The sequence below is a fragment of the Histomonas meleagridis genome, assembly GCF_020186115.1.
Source record: "Histomonas meleagridis strain 2922-C6/04-10x chromosome Unknown contig_35, whole genome shotgun sequence".
Classification (NCBI taxonomy): domain Eukaryota; phylum Parabasalia; order Tritrichomonadida; family Dientamoebidae; genus Histomonas; species Histomonas meleagridis.
In genome coordinates, this window is record NW_027150878.1 from 128,219 (window position 1) to 144,007 (window position 15,789).

At 28.8% G+C, this 15,789-nt stretch overlaps 4 protein-coding genes across 4 annotated transcripts; 2 read left to right on the plus strand and 2 right to left on the minus strand.

Annotated features, from left to right (window-relative positions):
* Nucleotides 1-30: 30 nt before the first annotated feature.
* GO595_005511 (PIKK family atypical protein kinase) lies at nt 31-1,650 on the minus strand (the record flags this gene model as incomplete). The annotated part of the gene is made up of 1 exon (XM_067918762.1): nt 31-1,650. One exon carries the CDS (start codon nt 1,648-1,650, stop codon nt 31-33), a length of 1,620 nt encoding a protein of 539 aa, XP_067774307.1.
* Nucleotides 1,651-7,278: 5,628 nt separating this feature from the next.
* On the minus strand, nt 7,279-9,051 carry GO595_005512 (ABC transporter family protein; the record flags this gene model as incomplete). The annotated part of the gene is made up of 1 exon (XM_067918763.1): nt 7,279-9,051. One exon carries the CDS (start codon nt 9,049-9,051, stop codon nt 7,279-7,281), a length of 1,773 nt encoding a protein of 590 aa, XP_067774308.1.
* Nucleotides 9,052-9,196: 145 nt separating this feature from the next.
* On the plus strand, nt 9,197-11,089 carry GO595_005513 (ABC transporter family protein; the record flags this gene model as incomplete). The annotated part of the gene is made up of 1 exon (XM_067918764.1): nt 9,197-11,089. One exon carries the CDS (start codon nt 9,197-9,199, stop codon nt 11,087-11,089), a length of 1,893 nt encoding a protein of 630 aa, XP_067774309.1.
* A 2,654-nt stretch (nt 11,090-13,743) lies between these two features.
* GO595_005514 (DNA repair protein RAD51-like 4) lies at nt 13,744-14,658 on the plus strand (the record flags this gene model as incomplete). The annotated part of the gene is made up of 1 exon (XM_067918766.1): nt 13,744-14,658. One exon carries the CDS (start codon nt 13,744-13,746, stop codon nt 14,656-14,658), a length of 915 nt encoding a protein of 304 aa, XP_067774310.1.
* Between the last annotated feature and the right edge of the window lie 1,131 nt (nt 14,659-15,789).

Below are 15,789 nucleotides of genomic sequence, written 5' to 3' on the forward strand. Positions count from 1 at the left end.
TATAAAAACAAATTCTATACTAACAAACAATTACCAAAACGGAGCCCAACCATAATACATTTGAGCCAGATTCAACTCGTCTGTTGCCATTTCGATTAATTTTTGCACTTGGTCATGGACGTTTAAGATCTCTCCGAATTCTTGGCCGCATAACTTATCGTTAACTCTTGCGATTGCTCTTTTCAGCATTGCGCCTTTTTCTTCTGTTTCTCCATTCCATTTTGTTGTGAAGTCGACTGCGTTTTTATACCAAATTGTATCAGTAATCGGATCTTGAACGAATATATCTAAGAATGCCAACAACGCGTCCTTGTTCTTCCTCATTAACTTCATTACATATTCCGCCGTCATTGAGAAAACGCCATTTACGCCACTTGCGCCAAAAGCTCTTACTATCATTCTCGTCAATCTAAAAGGTACAGTTTCATGTACATAAGCTCTTAAATTTGCCTTTTCGAAACAATCACTAAAGTCAATATGTACAACATTTCCAGTACCTTTCATCACTAATATATTCGATGGATGTCTATCGCCAATACCCATAATATAACCAATGATAGACATTAACCCATTTGATCGAGAGAAATTTGTGATTTTGTTTAACCAAATTTCGGCGTTTTGTGACTTTAACCAAAGTGTTTCACGGATGTCATCATCAGGATAACATGAACATACTTCTCGATGTAATTCAAGTTTTTGGACAATGTTTAATCTTAAAGTCGCTTCTTTTTCACCTATGATATGATTATTCCCAACGTATTCCCTTAACATTTGTTGTTCCTTATTTTCGATAATACCTAAAACTTTCCGATGCCATGAAATCATTGAATATAATGTTTCTCCTCCTTCTGCCCAAACAATTAAACCAGCGTTTGGTGCTATAGGTACAATTGGAACTTGTCGAATATGTAAATGTTTTTCTATTCCGAACTTATCATCATGTAATATCGAATTGGCTAATGAAAACAATTGCATTATTCGTTGATCTAATCTTAAGTCTTCTCTACCTTTTAATAAATATTTATAATTAATTCCATCGCTACCAATAATCCGTAATTTTCTTGGACGTTTTGCAGAAGGAATTAATTTCATTACATGGCCAATACTTTTAATAGTTGCTGGAGCTTTATTCACTGAATAAAACCCAGGAATAGCTAATGAGAATGGTTGATCGACAATATTTAAATCTAATTCATTAATATCAATTGTAGTAATTGCTTCCATTCGAAGTTGTAATATTGATTTAATACCATGTGATGTATTATATAATAAAACTTTATCTTTAGGCTTAATATTATTAATATTATTATTGTTTTGAAATATCGATGATAATCGATCATGATAATATGAGATTTTAGAAAATGTAAATATGTTCTTAACAAATTGTGATTGTGTAGAATCCATTATATTTAACACTTGTTTTAATAAGTCCATAACTTCTTTCTCATATTTTTCATTCTCAGAACATGCAACTGCTCGTTCTAATAATACTATAGCTTCTTCAACTGCTGTCACTGCTATATGTAACATAGCATTTGTAAATATTTCGGCATCTTTCATTACTTCATAATGTTTTTCACCCATTTGTTCAATAAATGTTAATAATGTTTTAGATGAAGTTGGCGTTCTTTTAACTAAACATAAAGGCATAGCTAATGCTTGAAAATGATTTATGGAAAAGTTTTCGACTATTTTATATACTACTTTTCGTACTTCTTCATTCTTATGATCAAATTGTACCATTAATTGTGGAATGATTTGTATCACTGAAGAAGGTGATAAAGAGATTAAATTCTTTGAGACATTTTTAAAATTTGTTAAATGTGATCCGAAAGTAAAAAATAAATTACATAAATGACATAAGAAATGTAATGATGGTCGAGTTAATGATATTAACTTAGCAAAGCCATTAATTGCATTACTTGCATAATTAACTCGATCAATTTCATTATATTCATTATTTTGTGCACAACCTAAATTAAAAAACGCCCAATTTTTCCATGCTCTAATTTTCGTTGGTTGAATTTCAATAACTTTTTTAAGTAATGGTATAGCATTTGGATTAATAGGACATCGATTAGTATAAGAACAAACTGCATCACAATAAATTTCATCATTAATATTCTCTTTGTTAATGATTTCAATGAATTCATCATAATTATTAATTAATTGATTATCATAACGATATTTAGCTTGAAGTAATTTAATTTTATCATTTTCTTTTGCGTTATTATTCGTAAATAAATTATTATAACAATTATTAAATAATGTCCATTCTTGTGATCTTCTTAATGAATTAACATAATCGAAATTAATTTCAAACATTTCTTCTTCATTACATTGAAGTAATTCTCGTACTTTATGTATATAACCTAATTGTGTTGGATCACGATTAATATAATTTGCTTTAGATTTCCATATTAATAAAATTTCTTTTGATGTAATTTTGTTTTCACGTTGATATATTATATCTTTTAACTCTTCAAATATCATTGATTTATAAATAATTGGTATCGATGGTTCATAAGTACCTGATAAAAATGACGAAAAATTCATTGATAACATTTTTAATCCTTTTTGTACCCATTTTTTAGCAGTATTTAATTGATTAAAATCTAATGCAACTAATGTTCTAAAGATACATGTTATAGGATCATCATTTTTAATTGACAATAAAAACTCATGTGGATTTAACTTCGAATTTCGTGCAGCTGCTACAAAGATTATCGCTAATTGTGCTTGAATATCTTTGGAATATGTTTTAAAGTCATCAAATTTCTCGATAATACTTTGCCAATCTTCAATTAACATTGAACATGATAAATATTTAATTAAATAATTCTCATTACATTTCGTTTCTTTCAGTTTTTGTGAATATACATCACGTGCTTGTTTCCACATTGATAATGCTTCAAGTAATTCACAATTAGAATTCGGAGATTGAACTATTGATAATAATCCTAATGCACATTCTTTACGCTTTAATAATGATTGAATACGTAATAAATGTTGAATGGTTTCAATGTTTAATATCGAATTCTTTTCATAAAAACGTATTGCTATAAACCATGAATTACATCGTTCTGCAATTTGCCCAATAATTAATGGATCTGTAAATAACGTAAATTGTGCTCGATCCATAGCTTCACATGCAGATATAATTATTTCTAAGATATTTGTAGGTGTATGCGAATTATGTACAATTTCTAATAAATAATTGCTTAACGTACTCCTGTCGTTTTCACTTGATATGTCCCAAACAGATACAATTACAAAAGGAAATAATCCTCGTTCAAAATCAGATGAAACTCTTAATAATGGATGTGAAGCACGAATAGCAGGAGAATTAGAACATAATACAAGCTCTTGAGTAATTTGTAATAACCAAGAAGACCAATCATTTTCACTTACAGAACTTTGAAGTCTTCCACGACTAAATACTTGTGATAAAGAAGAAGGTTTTATCGAAGGTTTTGACCTAATTGGATAAGGATCAGGTACAGCGTCGAAATTCCGTAAGAATTCAAATGCCGAATTTGAAGTAATTTCATTTAAAAACTTTGAAATTTCAGGATGTAATTCAGATAAATTTATAGGTAATGAAAACATTATCGAAGTAAAACGTATTATTAATAATTCGATTAAACGAATTGATATATATTGTAAATGTGTTTCAGTGTTTATAAAATTACAAGCTAAATGAAATGATGGTAAAACTATTTGAGGAAATGAACAATTACGTAATGTTTGACATAAAAATGTTATTGCGAATTCAGATGTGATATCATTCTTATATACATATTTTTGGATTAAATCGAAATATAATCGAATTGATCCATCAGCATATATTACTATTAATGTTAATGCTAATAAATAATTTATTATGTTGTTCGAATCTTCTTCTTTTTGTATTAAATCATATATAATTTTAAATGTGTTTGGTCCATATTCTTTAAAGTTACATTTAATAGCAAAAATTAATGCACATAAAAGTTTAATTGCATCAATACTTGTGTTCTCTTTTAAATAAGGTAAAACTAATTTATAAATATCATCTTTATATGGTAATATTGCAACATCTACAACTAATATTATCGTAGTTAAAAAATGTAATAAGTCATCAGATGCAATTAATTCTGGTTTTACATGAAATGAATTTATTAATTTAATGACATCTTCTAAATATATTAAACATTTTTGTGAATCACTTTGAAATATATATGTTAAAGCATTAATCAAAACAGGTAATTCATGTGGTTTGCCATCTTTTAATTGACCTAAAATATATTTCATTACATAATTTAATGTACTTTGTTCTCGATTAGTACTATCATATAATGGATATGATTCATTAATTGGTATTGGTGTCTTAGGATTATGAAATTGATGTGGATCTAATGCTCCAATAGTACCTAATAATTGTAATATTAATATGTTAACTCGTGAATTAGTTGATGTCTTTAAAAATTGATATAATCGTTGATGAAATTTAACAATTTTTTTACTACTGATTAATTTAGTAATAGGAAAATTACGAAAAAGTGATTTTAACGATTCTGTAGCTGATAAATGTATTGACGTCTTTTTATATATAAAAAATTGTTCAACAATCGATGATATTATCGAAAATAACATATCTTTATCACACGCTTTTTTATTTGCTAAAGCTGTGATGCTTTTTAATGAATATATTCGAATCTTTTGATCATATTTTTGTTCAAATTTATATATAACTCTTTTTGGTAATGTTAATGATGTTTCAACTTTTGAATTTAATATTTCGATTATAAATTTTATTAAATCTGTTTGATGTGATCTTGCAAATGATCCACTGCTTTGTATGATTAATGGTAATAAAGATATTTCTTGCATTCGATCACGTTTTAAAGGTATTTGAAAATAGACAAAAGGAAATTGTTTAAGTTTTGTTTGAAAAAATTTCATTGTCGATAGCGGCGTAAAGTTCTGAATTCTGGAAATTAAATCTAACGTTGAAATTTTGACTGAATAATTATCGTCTTCGTAAAGTTGTTCAGCCATAAAAAACAATGAATGATCTGAGAAATGTGATAATAATGAATCATCAATCGAATTACATAATGTGATTTTTAATTTAGATGAAAGATTATTTTGGAGTGATAATAATAAAGAAAGTAATTTTTTTTGTTTTTCATAATCAAATCTATGAATGATTATAAATAATGTTTGAATAGAAATAATTTTTATATTTTCATTAGAACTATTATTAAATATATTAAAAACAAATTCCCAATAATCTTCAATTGGAAACTCTGTTATTATTGATAATTTCGTGATAAGTTGAAGAATACATTTTATTGAGTTATTATTCTCAAATGATTCATTAAGTTTCGGTACAAATATACTTATAATTCGAAATGAATCTTCTTTAAATGCTGTAAAATATGACGAACAAAAATTAATTGAATACTCATTAAATTCCATATGTTGCATTTTATCTAAAAACAAATTCCTATCAACTAACTCTGGTGAACAATCAATAATGCTAGTGGCTATAATGAAAAAACAATCCATATTATTGACTAAAGTTGGAAGAAGTGAATTACCAAAAAGGCTGAACGTTTTTGGCATAACCCTCAGAATTTTTGAATAGATCATACAAATTTTTGGGTTTTTGAAATCTATTTGATCGTTGTTCTGAAAAAGCGATAAAATTGAGTTTGAAATTTCTTGCGCTTTATCATTGAGGACTTTGCATAGTTTAACAAGGATTTGAAGATGTTCTGGAATTGGACTTGTGTTTAAAAATGAGATAATACTTGTGAAAATGTCGTTTGCCTTTTCATTACATACATCATTATTATTTTTGAGAAAAGATTTAAGCAGTAAAAGATATCTTGGTAATTCAGTTGGTGGGCTGTATATAATTGTGGTGATTTCTGTGGAAACTATTTGATTACCTTGTGGACTGATTTCAATAAATTGTTGAAAAAGATCAACTGCTGGCTTTTGAGTTTCTTCTAATCCAATCTTTAAAAGTGCTGTGATTGCTGTTGTGAATTCACTTGAGAATTTGATGAAAAAATTGGGATCAATTGTAAAAAGATGATGCATAAGAAAAACTGATGACAATACACCAGACCTTGTAGTTCTTGCTGTTAACCAAGAAAAACACCTTTCAAAGAGTTTTGGAATTATTGGAATTGAAATAACTCGAGATATTCGTTTAACAAGGTGGGCAATTCCATCAATTAATATTACGGATTCTAATGGTAGGATTCTTTCGAGATTTTGATTGATTAATATTAGTTGATTATGATCTTCTTCAATATCAACATAATATGAAAAACCTACTAGAGCAGCAAGACGATCTTCAGTTTTCCTATAATGGAGTTTTTCTTGAGACCACCGAAAAAGTTCATTTAGAAAATTTCTTTGATTTTCTTCATTCGCATTTTTGAAAGATTTGGTAAATAAAACTCGTGAGTGTGTAAAAGCTTCCTTAAACGTGCTCATGGAAGATATTTCATTTTCAATATTTTCGAAGCTTTGCGAAAGAAAAGAATCCATGATTTGCCTAGGGATTTTGGCGTTGAACCCGTTTAATATTGTCCTTAATAACGGTTTTTACTTGTCCATCGAGCCATTCAAAAAGTTATGATGTAACGAGGAACGTCATTTTACATATCTCTCATGTTTTTTCTTCTACTAAGAATTATAACAAAAATGCTTGTACAATATGCATGTTATTCGAAAGCCGTTTGGAATATTCAATAAAAACAAAATAATTTTTTTACAAATTTATATTTGATATTTCCATTTCTTGAAATTCTTATGATTCAGAGTACCAAAATCATATTGTTTTTGTATCAACAACGAAATGTTATATATTAATTATAAAATGAAAATTCAATTGAATGTCAGACCGAACGTGTAAATAAACTTAAAAAAAAATATGTTTTATGCAAATATATATAAACTTAACTCAAAATGGACTGAATTCTAATGATTTTAGATATATTTATTTAATCAAGATTAAGAAAATCTGATACTATATTTTATGATTGTAAATACATGAATTCTCAAATAAATACATATCATATTATTATTACTCACGGAAATACAAACATAGTACGTAATGTTTTGACTTAGAACGTCTCCAAACACAAGACTTACGATTGCAGAAAGATTAGTCAGCAAAGTTATTAGATTGAGTGCAATTTGATCGTTCTCGTTTTCAAAAAGAATAGTCAGATATAAAATTTACTCTTTAGTTCTAACGTATTTAACAATAAAAATTCACTGTAGTTGGTACTTAACCAAATCGGCATAAAACCCGTTCTTTGCCAATAGTTCTTTATGTGTACCTTCTTCTAAGATGTGTCCATTTTGGAACACCAGAATTCTATCTGCGTTAATCACAGTAGCCAATCTATGTGCGACCAAAATGGCAGTCTTTCCGTGTCTGAACTTTTCGAGTGATTCGTGCACCAATTGTTCACTTTCTGTATCCAAAGCAGCAGTTGCTTCGTCCAAAAGTAGAATTGGTGCATTAGCAAGAATAGCTCTTGAGATACAAATTCTTTGTTTTTGTCCACCACTTAAACTTGTTTGGTGTACAACTGATTTATATTTCTTAGGTAAATCAGTGATAAATTTATGTGCATTACCTATTTGTGCTGCTTTAATAATTTCTTCTTTCTTAGCATCTTCTTTAGAATAACGAATGTTATCTAAAATCGAAACCGAAAACAAAACAGGTGTTTGAGGCACAACAGAAATAAATGACCTCAAATTAACACATGATAATTCGGAGATATCTTTTCCATCAATTAATATTTGTCCACTTTCGATTTCATAAAATCGTTGAATCAATTGAAGTGTTGTTGATTTACCACAACCACTTTCACCTACAAAAGCAACAGTTTCACCAGCATTAATCTTAAAACTTAAGTCTTTAACAGCATAATTCTCTGCTGATTCATATTTGAAACATACGTTCTTGAATTCGATTGTTCCATCAACTCTATCCAATGTGTCTCCTTTCTTTCGATCTATTTTAGGTTTCATTTCGATTAATTGTATGATTTTCGCTGATGATATTGCAGCTTTGTTCATATCATTACTTACTGCAACTGCTTGTGTAAGTCCAAAGATGCCCATAATCATTGAGAAGAATACAATGAAAATATCACCGCTTGTGTAACCATAATACATTTGATTCATTACCATGTCACTACCAAAATAACAAATTGCCGCAACCATTAAGTTGGCAAGTAATGATATTGTTCCATCTTTAATCCCTTGTGCTATACTTGTCTTGAAGAATACTTTATCAACTTCAATAAGTTGATCCTTATATAAGGATGATTCATATAATTCATTATCAAATGATTTAATTGTTCGGAAACTTGCAATTGCTTCTTCTGCTTTGTTGTTTGCTGCTGATGAACTTTCATTATATGTGATCCATATTTTATCAATGATTTTGTCTCCAACACCATAAACTATAAGACATACAATTAACACAGCACCACCAATGATGGATAAGCGCCAACATGTAACAAATGCTAAGATAACCCCTGCAATGGCTTCACCTGCCATTTGAAGTGCATTTAAAAATTTCTCAAAATAAACATCATGGATAATTGTTACATCTTGTGAAAGTCGGCCAACAAGAATTCCTGTGGGTGTTCGATCAAAGTAATCAATTCCTTGTTCAACAACATTTTTGTAAACACGTTTTCTTAGATCTTCTGGTAATGATGAATTACAATACGATCTAAGACCATAAGCAATACTAGATGCGAAGAACATTCCAACAACGAAATATGCCATATCGCATATAATTGGAACAAATTCATCCATGAAGTTTTCGCTTGCAAAGACAGTAACCATATCACCAAGCATGATAGACATCATAACAGGTAATGCCCCTACAACAAAATGAAGAATAAATGTTAATATGTATGGGACTTTATGTTCTAAATAGCCCATGATCTTGAAATATTCACCTCCTCTTCGCATTTTTTCATCTTCCTTACTCACAACATTCCTGAAAGTCGATTCCATTGTTCTGATTGGCAATGGCCAAAAATTTTGATTGAAAAAAGGGTTAAACCGTTCACAAATTTTATCGTAAAATTGAAAGTCTACAGAAAAAATTGAAAGCACTTTCAAAAATCACATTAAATTTCAGTCTTAACGACCAGATTTCATGCAGTCTTCAAGCTTAGCCTACCGTCATCCTTCTGAATATTCATCAATAGACATGACCCTTTCTGTTCATAAGGAAACAGGTGACTATAACCAGAAAGAAGAGTTTCATGCAAGAATCAAATTATATGGAATGTTAATGAAATATCCTAAAGCAATAATTGGTATTTTTCCATCAGTAATCTTTGGTGCAGTACCAATTCTTTCATTTCTTTTCATCGGTAATGTAATTAATGCACTTACAAATTTCGAAGCAACACATGGAGAAGTTAAAGATTTCGAATCCGTCAAAAACAATGTGTTGTACTTAGTTATAGTTGCCATTGTTGTCGCAATTTGTAAGTTTTTAGATAGTTTTCTTTGGATTAAAGTTGGCTCTGAATTTGTTAACGACTTAAGAGGCAATGTCTTCCAAAAGATCATGATGAGTGATGTATCATTCTTTGATGTAACGCCAATTGGTGAAATCTTAACATTACTTGGTGAAGAATCTCAATCAGTTCAAGATAATTTCGGCATTACAAAAGGACAACAATTCCAATTCATTGGACAATTTCTCATTGGAATCATCTTTTCATATGTATATTGTTGGAAAATGGCACTTATAGCCACATGTGTTGTCCCATATTTCATAGCTGTCATTGCCATTTGTAGTAAATACATTGATCGCCATTTCAATCTTAAATTCATCTTCACAGGCAAAGAGATTACTATTGCTGATGAAACATTATCTAACATTCGAACTGTTCGAGGATTTAATCGGGAAGATGCTGAATTCGAGCGATTTATGGTAGAGACACGTAAAGCTGCGCATGAAGATCGAATGACAGCATTATTCATCACTATAATGTTTGTTCTTGTTGATCTTGGAACGTGGGCCATGATTGTAGGTAATATATATTATGGAGGACAACTTGTTGATTCAGGAGAACTTAACTCAGGAAATTTGTTATCAATTTTCGGATATTTAATGTTTAGTTGTATAGCTATCATTAGCTTACAAATGTCAATGCAAGGTGAAGAACAAGCAATTCATTCTGGTAAGAAGATATTAGAAATTATGAACAGAGAACCAAATGTACCATTTGAAGGAGGGGAAATAATCGAAAACTTTAAAGGTCATATTCAGTTTCTAAATGTATCCTTCAAATATCCGACACGTGATGTCTACGTCTTAAAGAATGTATCATTTGAAATCAAACCAGGTCAAATGGGTGCATTAGTTGGACATTCAGGTTCAGGCAAGTCGACATGTGTACAATTGTTAGAAAGATTTTATGATGTAACTGAAGGTGTTATATTACTTGATGGTAAAGATATTAAAACACTTGATCCACGTTGGTTACATCAGAAGACAAGTTTAGTATCACAAGAGCCGATTTTGTTCCAATTATCTGTTAAAGATAATATTAAATATGGTGTGAGAGATGCAACTGATGAAATGATTAGAGAAGCTGCGGAGAAAGCTAATGCACTTAAGTTCATTGAGAAATTGGATGGAAAATTCGATTATTTCGTTGGCGAAAAAGGTGATACTGTAAGTGGCGGACAAAGACAAAGAATTGCAATCGCAAGAGCTTTGATTAAGGATCCAGTGATACTTATCACTGATGAAGCAACTTCTGCTTTGGACGCGGCAAGTGAAAAGAAAGTCCAAATCGCTTTGGATGAAGTAATGAAGAATAGAACTTCTGTCGTGGTGGCGCATAGATTAAGTACAATTAGAAACGCAAACATAATTTACGTGTTCGATGCTGGAGAAATTAAAGAAATTGGTAACCACGAATCACTAGTGAGGAAAAGAGGTTACTATTATGAACTGGTGAGAAGGCAAATGACAGAAGACGACGAAAAGATTATAAGTAAGGAAAAGAAGAAAAGCAAAAAGAAGTGAATGATTCAAAGAAAAAATCGATAATTTCTTTGATCCTTTTATATAAATTTAATAAAATATCTTAGATTAAGCAAATAAATTTTTGTGGTATTGCAATTGTTCAAGGAAAAACATAAATTTGGTGAGAAACTTGGAGATAATGAAAATTTGAGCAAAAACACCTCTTCTGAAATTTCAGAGAATTTTTCTGATGGTTTTGAAATTTGTTTGAAAACAGTTTATGACGAAATTGACAGAAACTTACAAAAATGAGGAGAAAAAGTTTTTTGGAAGAAAACATACATCTCGGTCAAGTCAAACAGATGACCTTCAATCAAACATGTCAAAATAAGTGATGAAGCAACTCAACTTGAAAATGAAGGGAAAACAGAAGAAGCGAACGGACTTTTGGCTAAAGCACAAGAAAACGAAAACATATTTGCTTAGAGAGAGATTGGATGATGAGATCAAAAAGTTGGTAAAGATAATAAATAATATTATTTGAAAGAGCATTTGTGCAATTTATGATGTATCATTGGAACCGATTAATATTAATGAAATTAGGATAACGGGCTATTTTTCATTAAATAATTTAACTATTTCTGTATGACCATTTTAGATGCTTTCATAAGTGCTGTTCGAAATAATTTAAATAATTTCCAATTATTATTTAGAAATCCAAAATTATTAAAATAAATTTTAAATAAAACAAATAAATATTTTTAGCATTAATATCAATTCCTTCTTGTTCAAGAAGTAATTTAACTATTTCTGTATAACCTTTTTCTGATGCAATATTAAGTGCTGTATTAAATATTTTAAATAGTTTCCAAAAATTATATTGAAATCCAAAATTATTAAAATAAATTTCAAATAAAACAAATAAATATTTTTAGCATTAATATCAATTCCTTCTTGTTCAAGAATTATTTTAACTATTTCTGTATAACCTTTTTCTGATGCTCTAATAAGTGCTGTTTTAAACAATTTAAATAATTTTCAAAAATTATATTGAAATCCAAAATTATTAAAATAAATTTCAAATAAAACAAATAAATATTTTTAGCATTAATATCAATTCCTTCTTTGTCAAGAAGTAATTTAACTATTTCTGTATAACCTTTTTCAGAAGCTAAAATAAGTGCTGTTTCAAATAATTTAAATAATTTCCAAATATTATTTTGAAATATCAAATTATTAATATAAAAACTTTTAGCATTAATATCAATACCTTCTTTTACGAGAATATATTTAATCAGTTCAAAATTACCTGATTCCATGCCAAAAATTAAAATATTTTTTGGAATTTTTGTATTTTTGAGAAAATATTTAATAAGATATAAGTTTCCAATCTTTGCTGTTTCATGAATGATATTATCATTAATTATCATTCCTTTTTCTCCCAAAAATGAAAGAACTTCATAATTTCCACTGTTAATACAATAAACAATCAAATCATTGTCTGATTTTTCTTCCAATTTATTTTCATAAAGATATTTAAAGATATCATTATGATGAAATATAATTGCTGTTTTATATGCATCTTCAAATTTCGAATGATTTTGTTCACATAAATGAATTATTTCTTCATTTCCTCCTGCAATTGCATATTTACCTGTGTTTTCTATTTTAGAACCATTCATAAGTAAATGTTTAAAACATTTAACTGCAGAAAAAAATGCTGCATAATCAATTAATGAAACATTTTTATGATTAATAAATGAACATCTTTCATAAAGTGATGGCACAATTTTTTGATTAAAATCAAAATTTGTTTGTGATGTTATTTCTTGAAGTTTTTCGATTTCATCATTTCGAATTATTTTTGCAATTTCATTTGGATTATGCCCTTCTTTAATTAATTGTTTATGAAGTTCCCAATCATTCTCTGAAAGTTTCATATAATTATCATTATAGTAAAATTTATTATGAAATTTTTTTTGTTTTTTGTTTTCATTTTTTTCCTCTATAATGTGAAAAATATTTTGATTTAATGCTTTTAACAATATCTTTATGAATTAAATTGCATTCAATCATTTTATCAATTAGATAATATGCATCTTGTGATTTAATTTCATATATATATTCATAAAAAAATTCAATGATTTTTGGAATGTTTTTATACATTTCTTCTTCTTTTTGAATTGATTGTAGATAATTAACATAAATAGAACTTTCTTTATGTTGTGAATAAAATGCAAAGTAAACTAAATTACTTATAATATAATTAAATGAATATGGAAAAGTTATATCAAATAATTTCATTGTTTGTTGGGTTGAAAAAACAAGATTCTCTTCTGCTAAATTAAATATTAATTGCTTGAGAGAAATAAGTTCTTCTATACTAATGGTTTGACTTTCAAAATTAATATTATCTCTTTTTAAATTATTTGTAGTTGAAGAAAAATCATGAATATCATTCATTTCTAAATGACACTTTTTCATTCACAATTTTTTTTTAATTTAAATCTCAAGAAACAATAAAGTTTCAATATTAAAAATTGAGACATAATAACATTAATTTTTAGTAAACTCTTTCAACCGGGGGCAAATGACTAAAGCCGAAACAAAACGCTTCCTAAACGAAAAGCAGGCATGTGGCAAATAAAGTATTTAATATTTTCACTGTATCTGTTAAAAATTTGTGTCAACGATGTGAGTGAAGTTCACTTATTATGGCGCTGCTTAAGGATGAGCTCCAAGAGAAGTTTAATTCTTTATTTAGTGGATGTAATTTATGTACAGATATTGATTTCGCACAAATGACAGCAGATCAAATGACTGATCCGCTTCAAAAGAAAAAAGATATGTATATCAAATGCAAAGATTTTTTATTTAATGGATATAATCATTTAATTAAAGCGGATTTAATTCAAGAAAGAGATCCTATATCAACATCAATGGATTTTTTATTCGGAGGGCCTTTTTATCGTGGAGAAGTTACAAGTATAGAAGGATCTTCAAGTACTGGCAAAACTCGACTTTGCCTAAAAATTGCTCACGAAGTTTCACAGGCAGGTCGCGTTTTGTACATCGATTCTGATTTTACCTTACAACCAAATATATTAGGAAAAATAAGAGAAACATTAGGTCTTGAAAACACTGTACAACCAACATATGGTGTTGCTGATATTACCAACCCCAATGACGTTTCCTCTTTTCATATTTGTAGTTGTACAAATATCATCGAATTATATGATTCAATTAATCAATATTTTTCACAAGCTAATGCAGACTTAATTGTTATAGATAGCTTAATAGCACTGTTTCAAAGTACAACATCCAAAGATGGCCCTGGATCTGCAATGCTCCAAGAATTTGCAATAGAACTAAAACATCTCGTTCAAGAAAAGAATTGCGTTGCCATTGTTACAAATGTTCTAAGGCGCGACCCTGGAAATAGGAAACCTTTTCTTGGGCGTTTATATTGTTCGTTATGGCATCAACGTCTTCAATTATTTTCTCGTAATTACATAACAAGTCAGTGCAAACTTGTAGCATCGCAGCGGTACAGAGAACAGATGCACTTGCTCTCATTGCAAAGGATGACTGAATGTCATGATGAAGTTGGTGATTTTGAAGAGGTTTAAACGGTCGACATCAGCTTTTTAAATGCTTATTTGGCTTTGCACCCATAAACGAACTCCAACTCAAAAAGTCGTATCGGGAAAGTCACTTTTTTGTGATTTTTAGGGCGCCTCGTTTTGTTCAAAAGATGGAAGTGTATCTCAAAAAGTTAAAGAAAGGAGTGCCCTTTTTCAAAATATGATCATATCATTATAACATCGGCAAAATAGAATATGTAATTGATTAAAATTAAATTTTCATTGATTTGATTTCGATGATTATCATTTTTTGTATCTTAAAATTTTTAATTAGTTAAAATTAAATTTTCATTGATTTGATTTTGTTGGTTATCATTTTTTTGTATCTGAAGATTTTGTTATAATTTAACAATTTTGATGTATCATTTTTGTATATTTGCCCGAAATTATGGGTTTGGTAAAATGAATGTCAATTGAAACATTCCCCATCGTTATTTTCAAAAAGCCATGTTTTTCACAATATTGAATGTGTTGTAAAATATTTGAAAGAAAATTCTTGGATTGATGGAAAGGATAGAGGAACCACTTATCGATGAAACAACATCAAATGATAATTTAACCAGTTACTCAGACTCGTCATCAGATAAAAGCACTCAAACAAAGAAAAAATCTTCATCAATTTGGAAAACAATAAATATGATAAGTTTTTTCGTATGTATTAGTCTTCTTATATTTTTCACAATTCTTTTTCCGTTGATATACTTAATTCCTCTATCGGAGTATCAGGAATCCAAAAGGCTTCATCCAGCTCAGGAATTTCTTGAGGTACCATCCATTCTTAATTTCTTTCATTGGTTCTATTATGCTGTTGCATTTATTGTTTTAATGGCGATTCCTTTTTCCAAAATTCGAGATCCAAATCTTAAATCACAAAGATTTTGCGTACTCACATTTTTTGGAATTATCTTAGGTTGCATCACTATACTGTTTCCCATTATTACTACGTATCGCTACATTGATAAATATATCGATAATGCAAAACAATACACAGAATACAATCGAAACATCACTCATATGATTTCATGGATTCCGAACATTATTTTTAGTGCCAATGGTTATACCTACAACGAAACAACGAAACAAAAAAAGATATGTACACCTGAAACAATAATTATC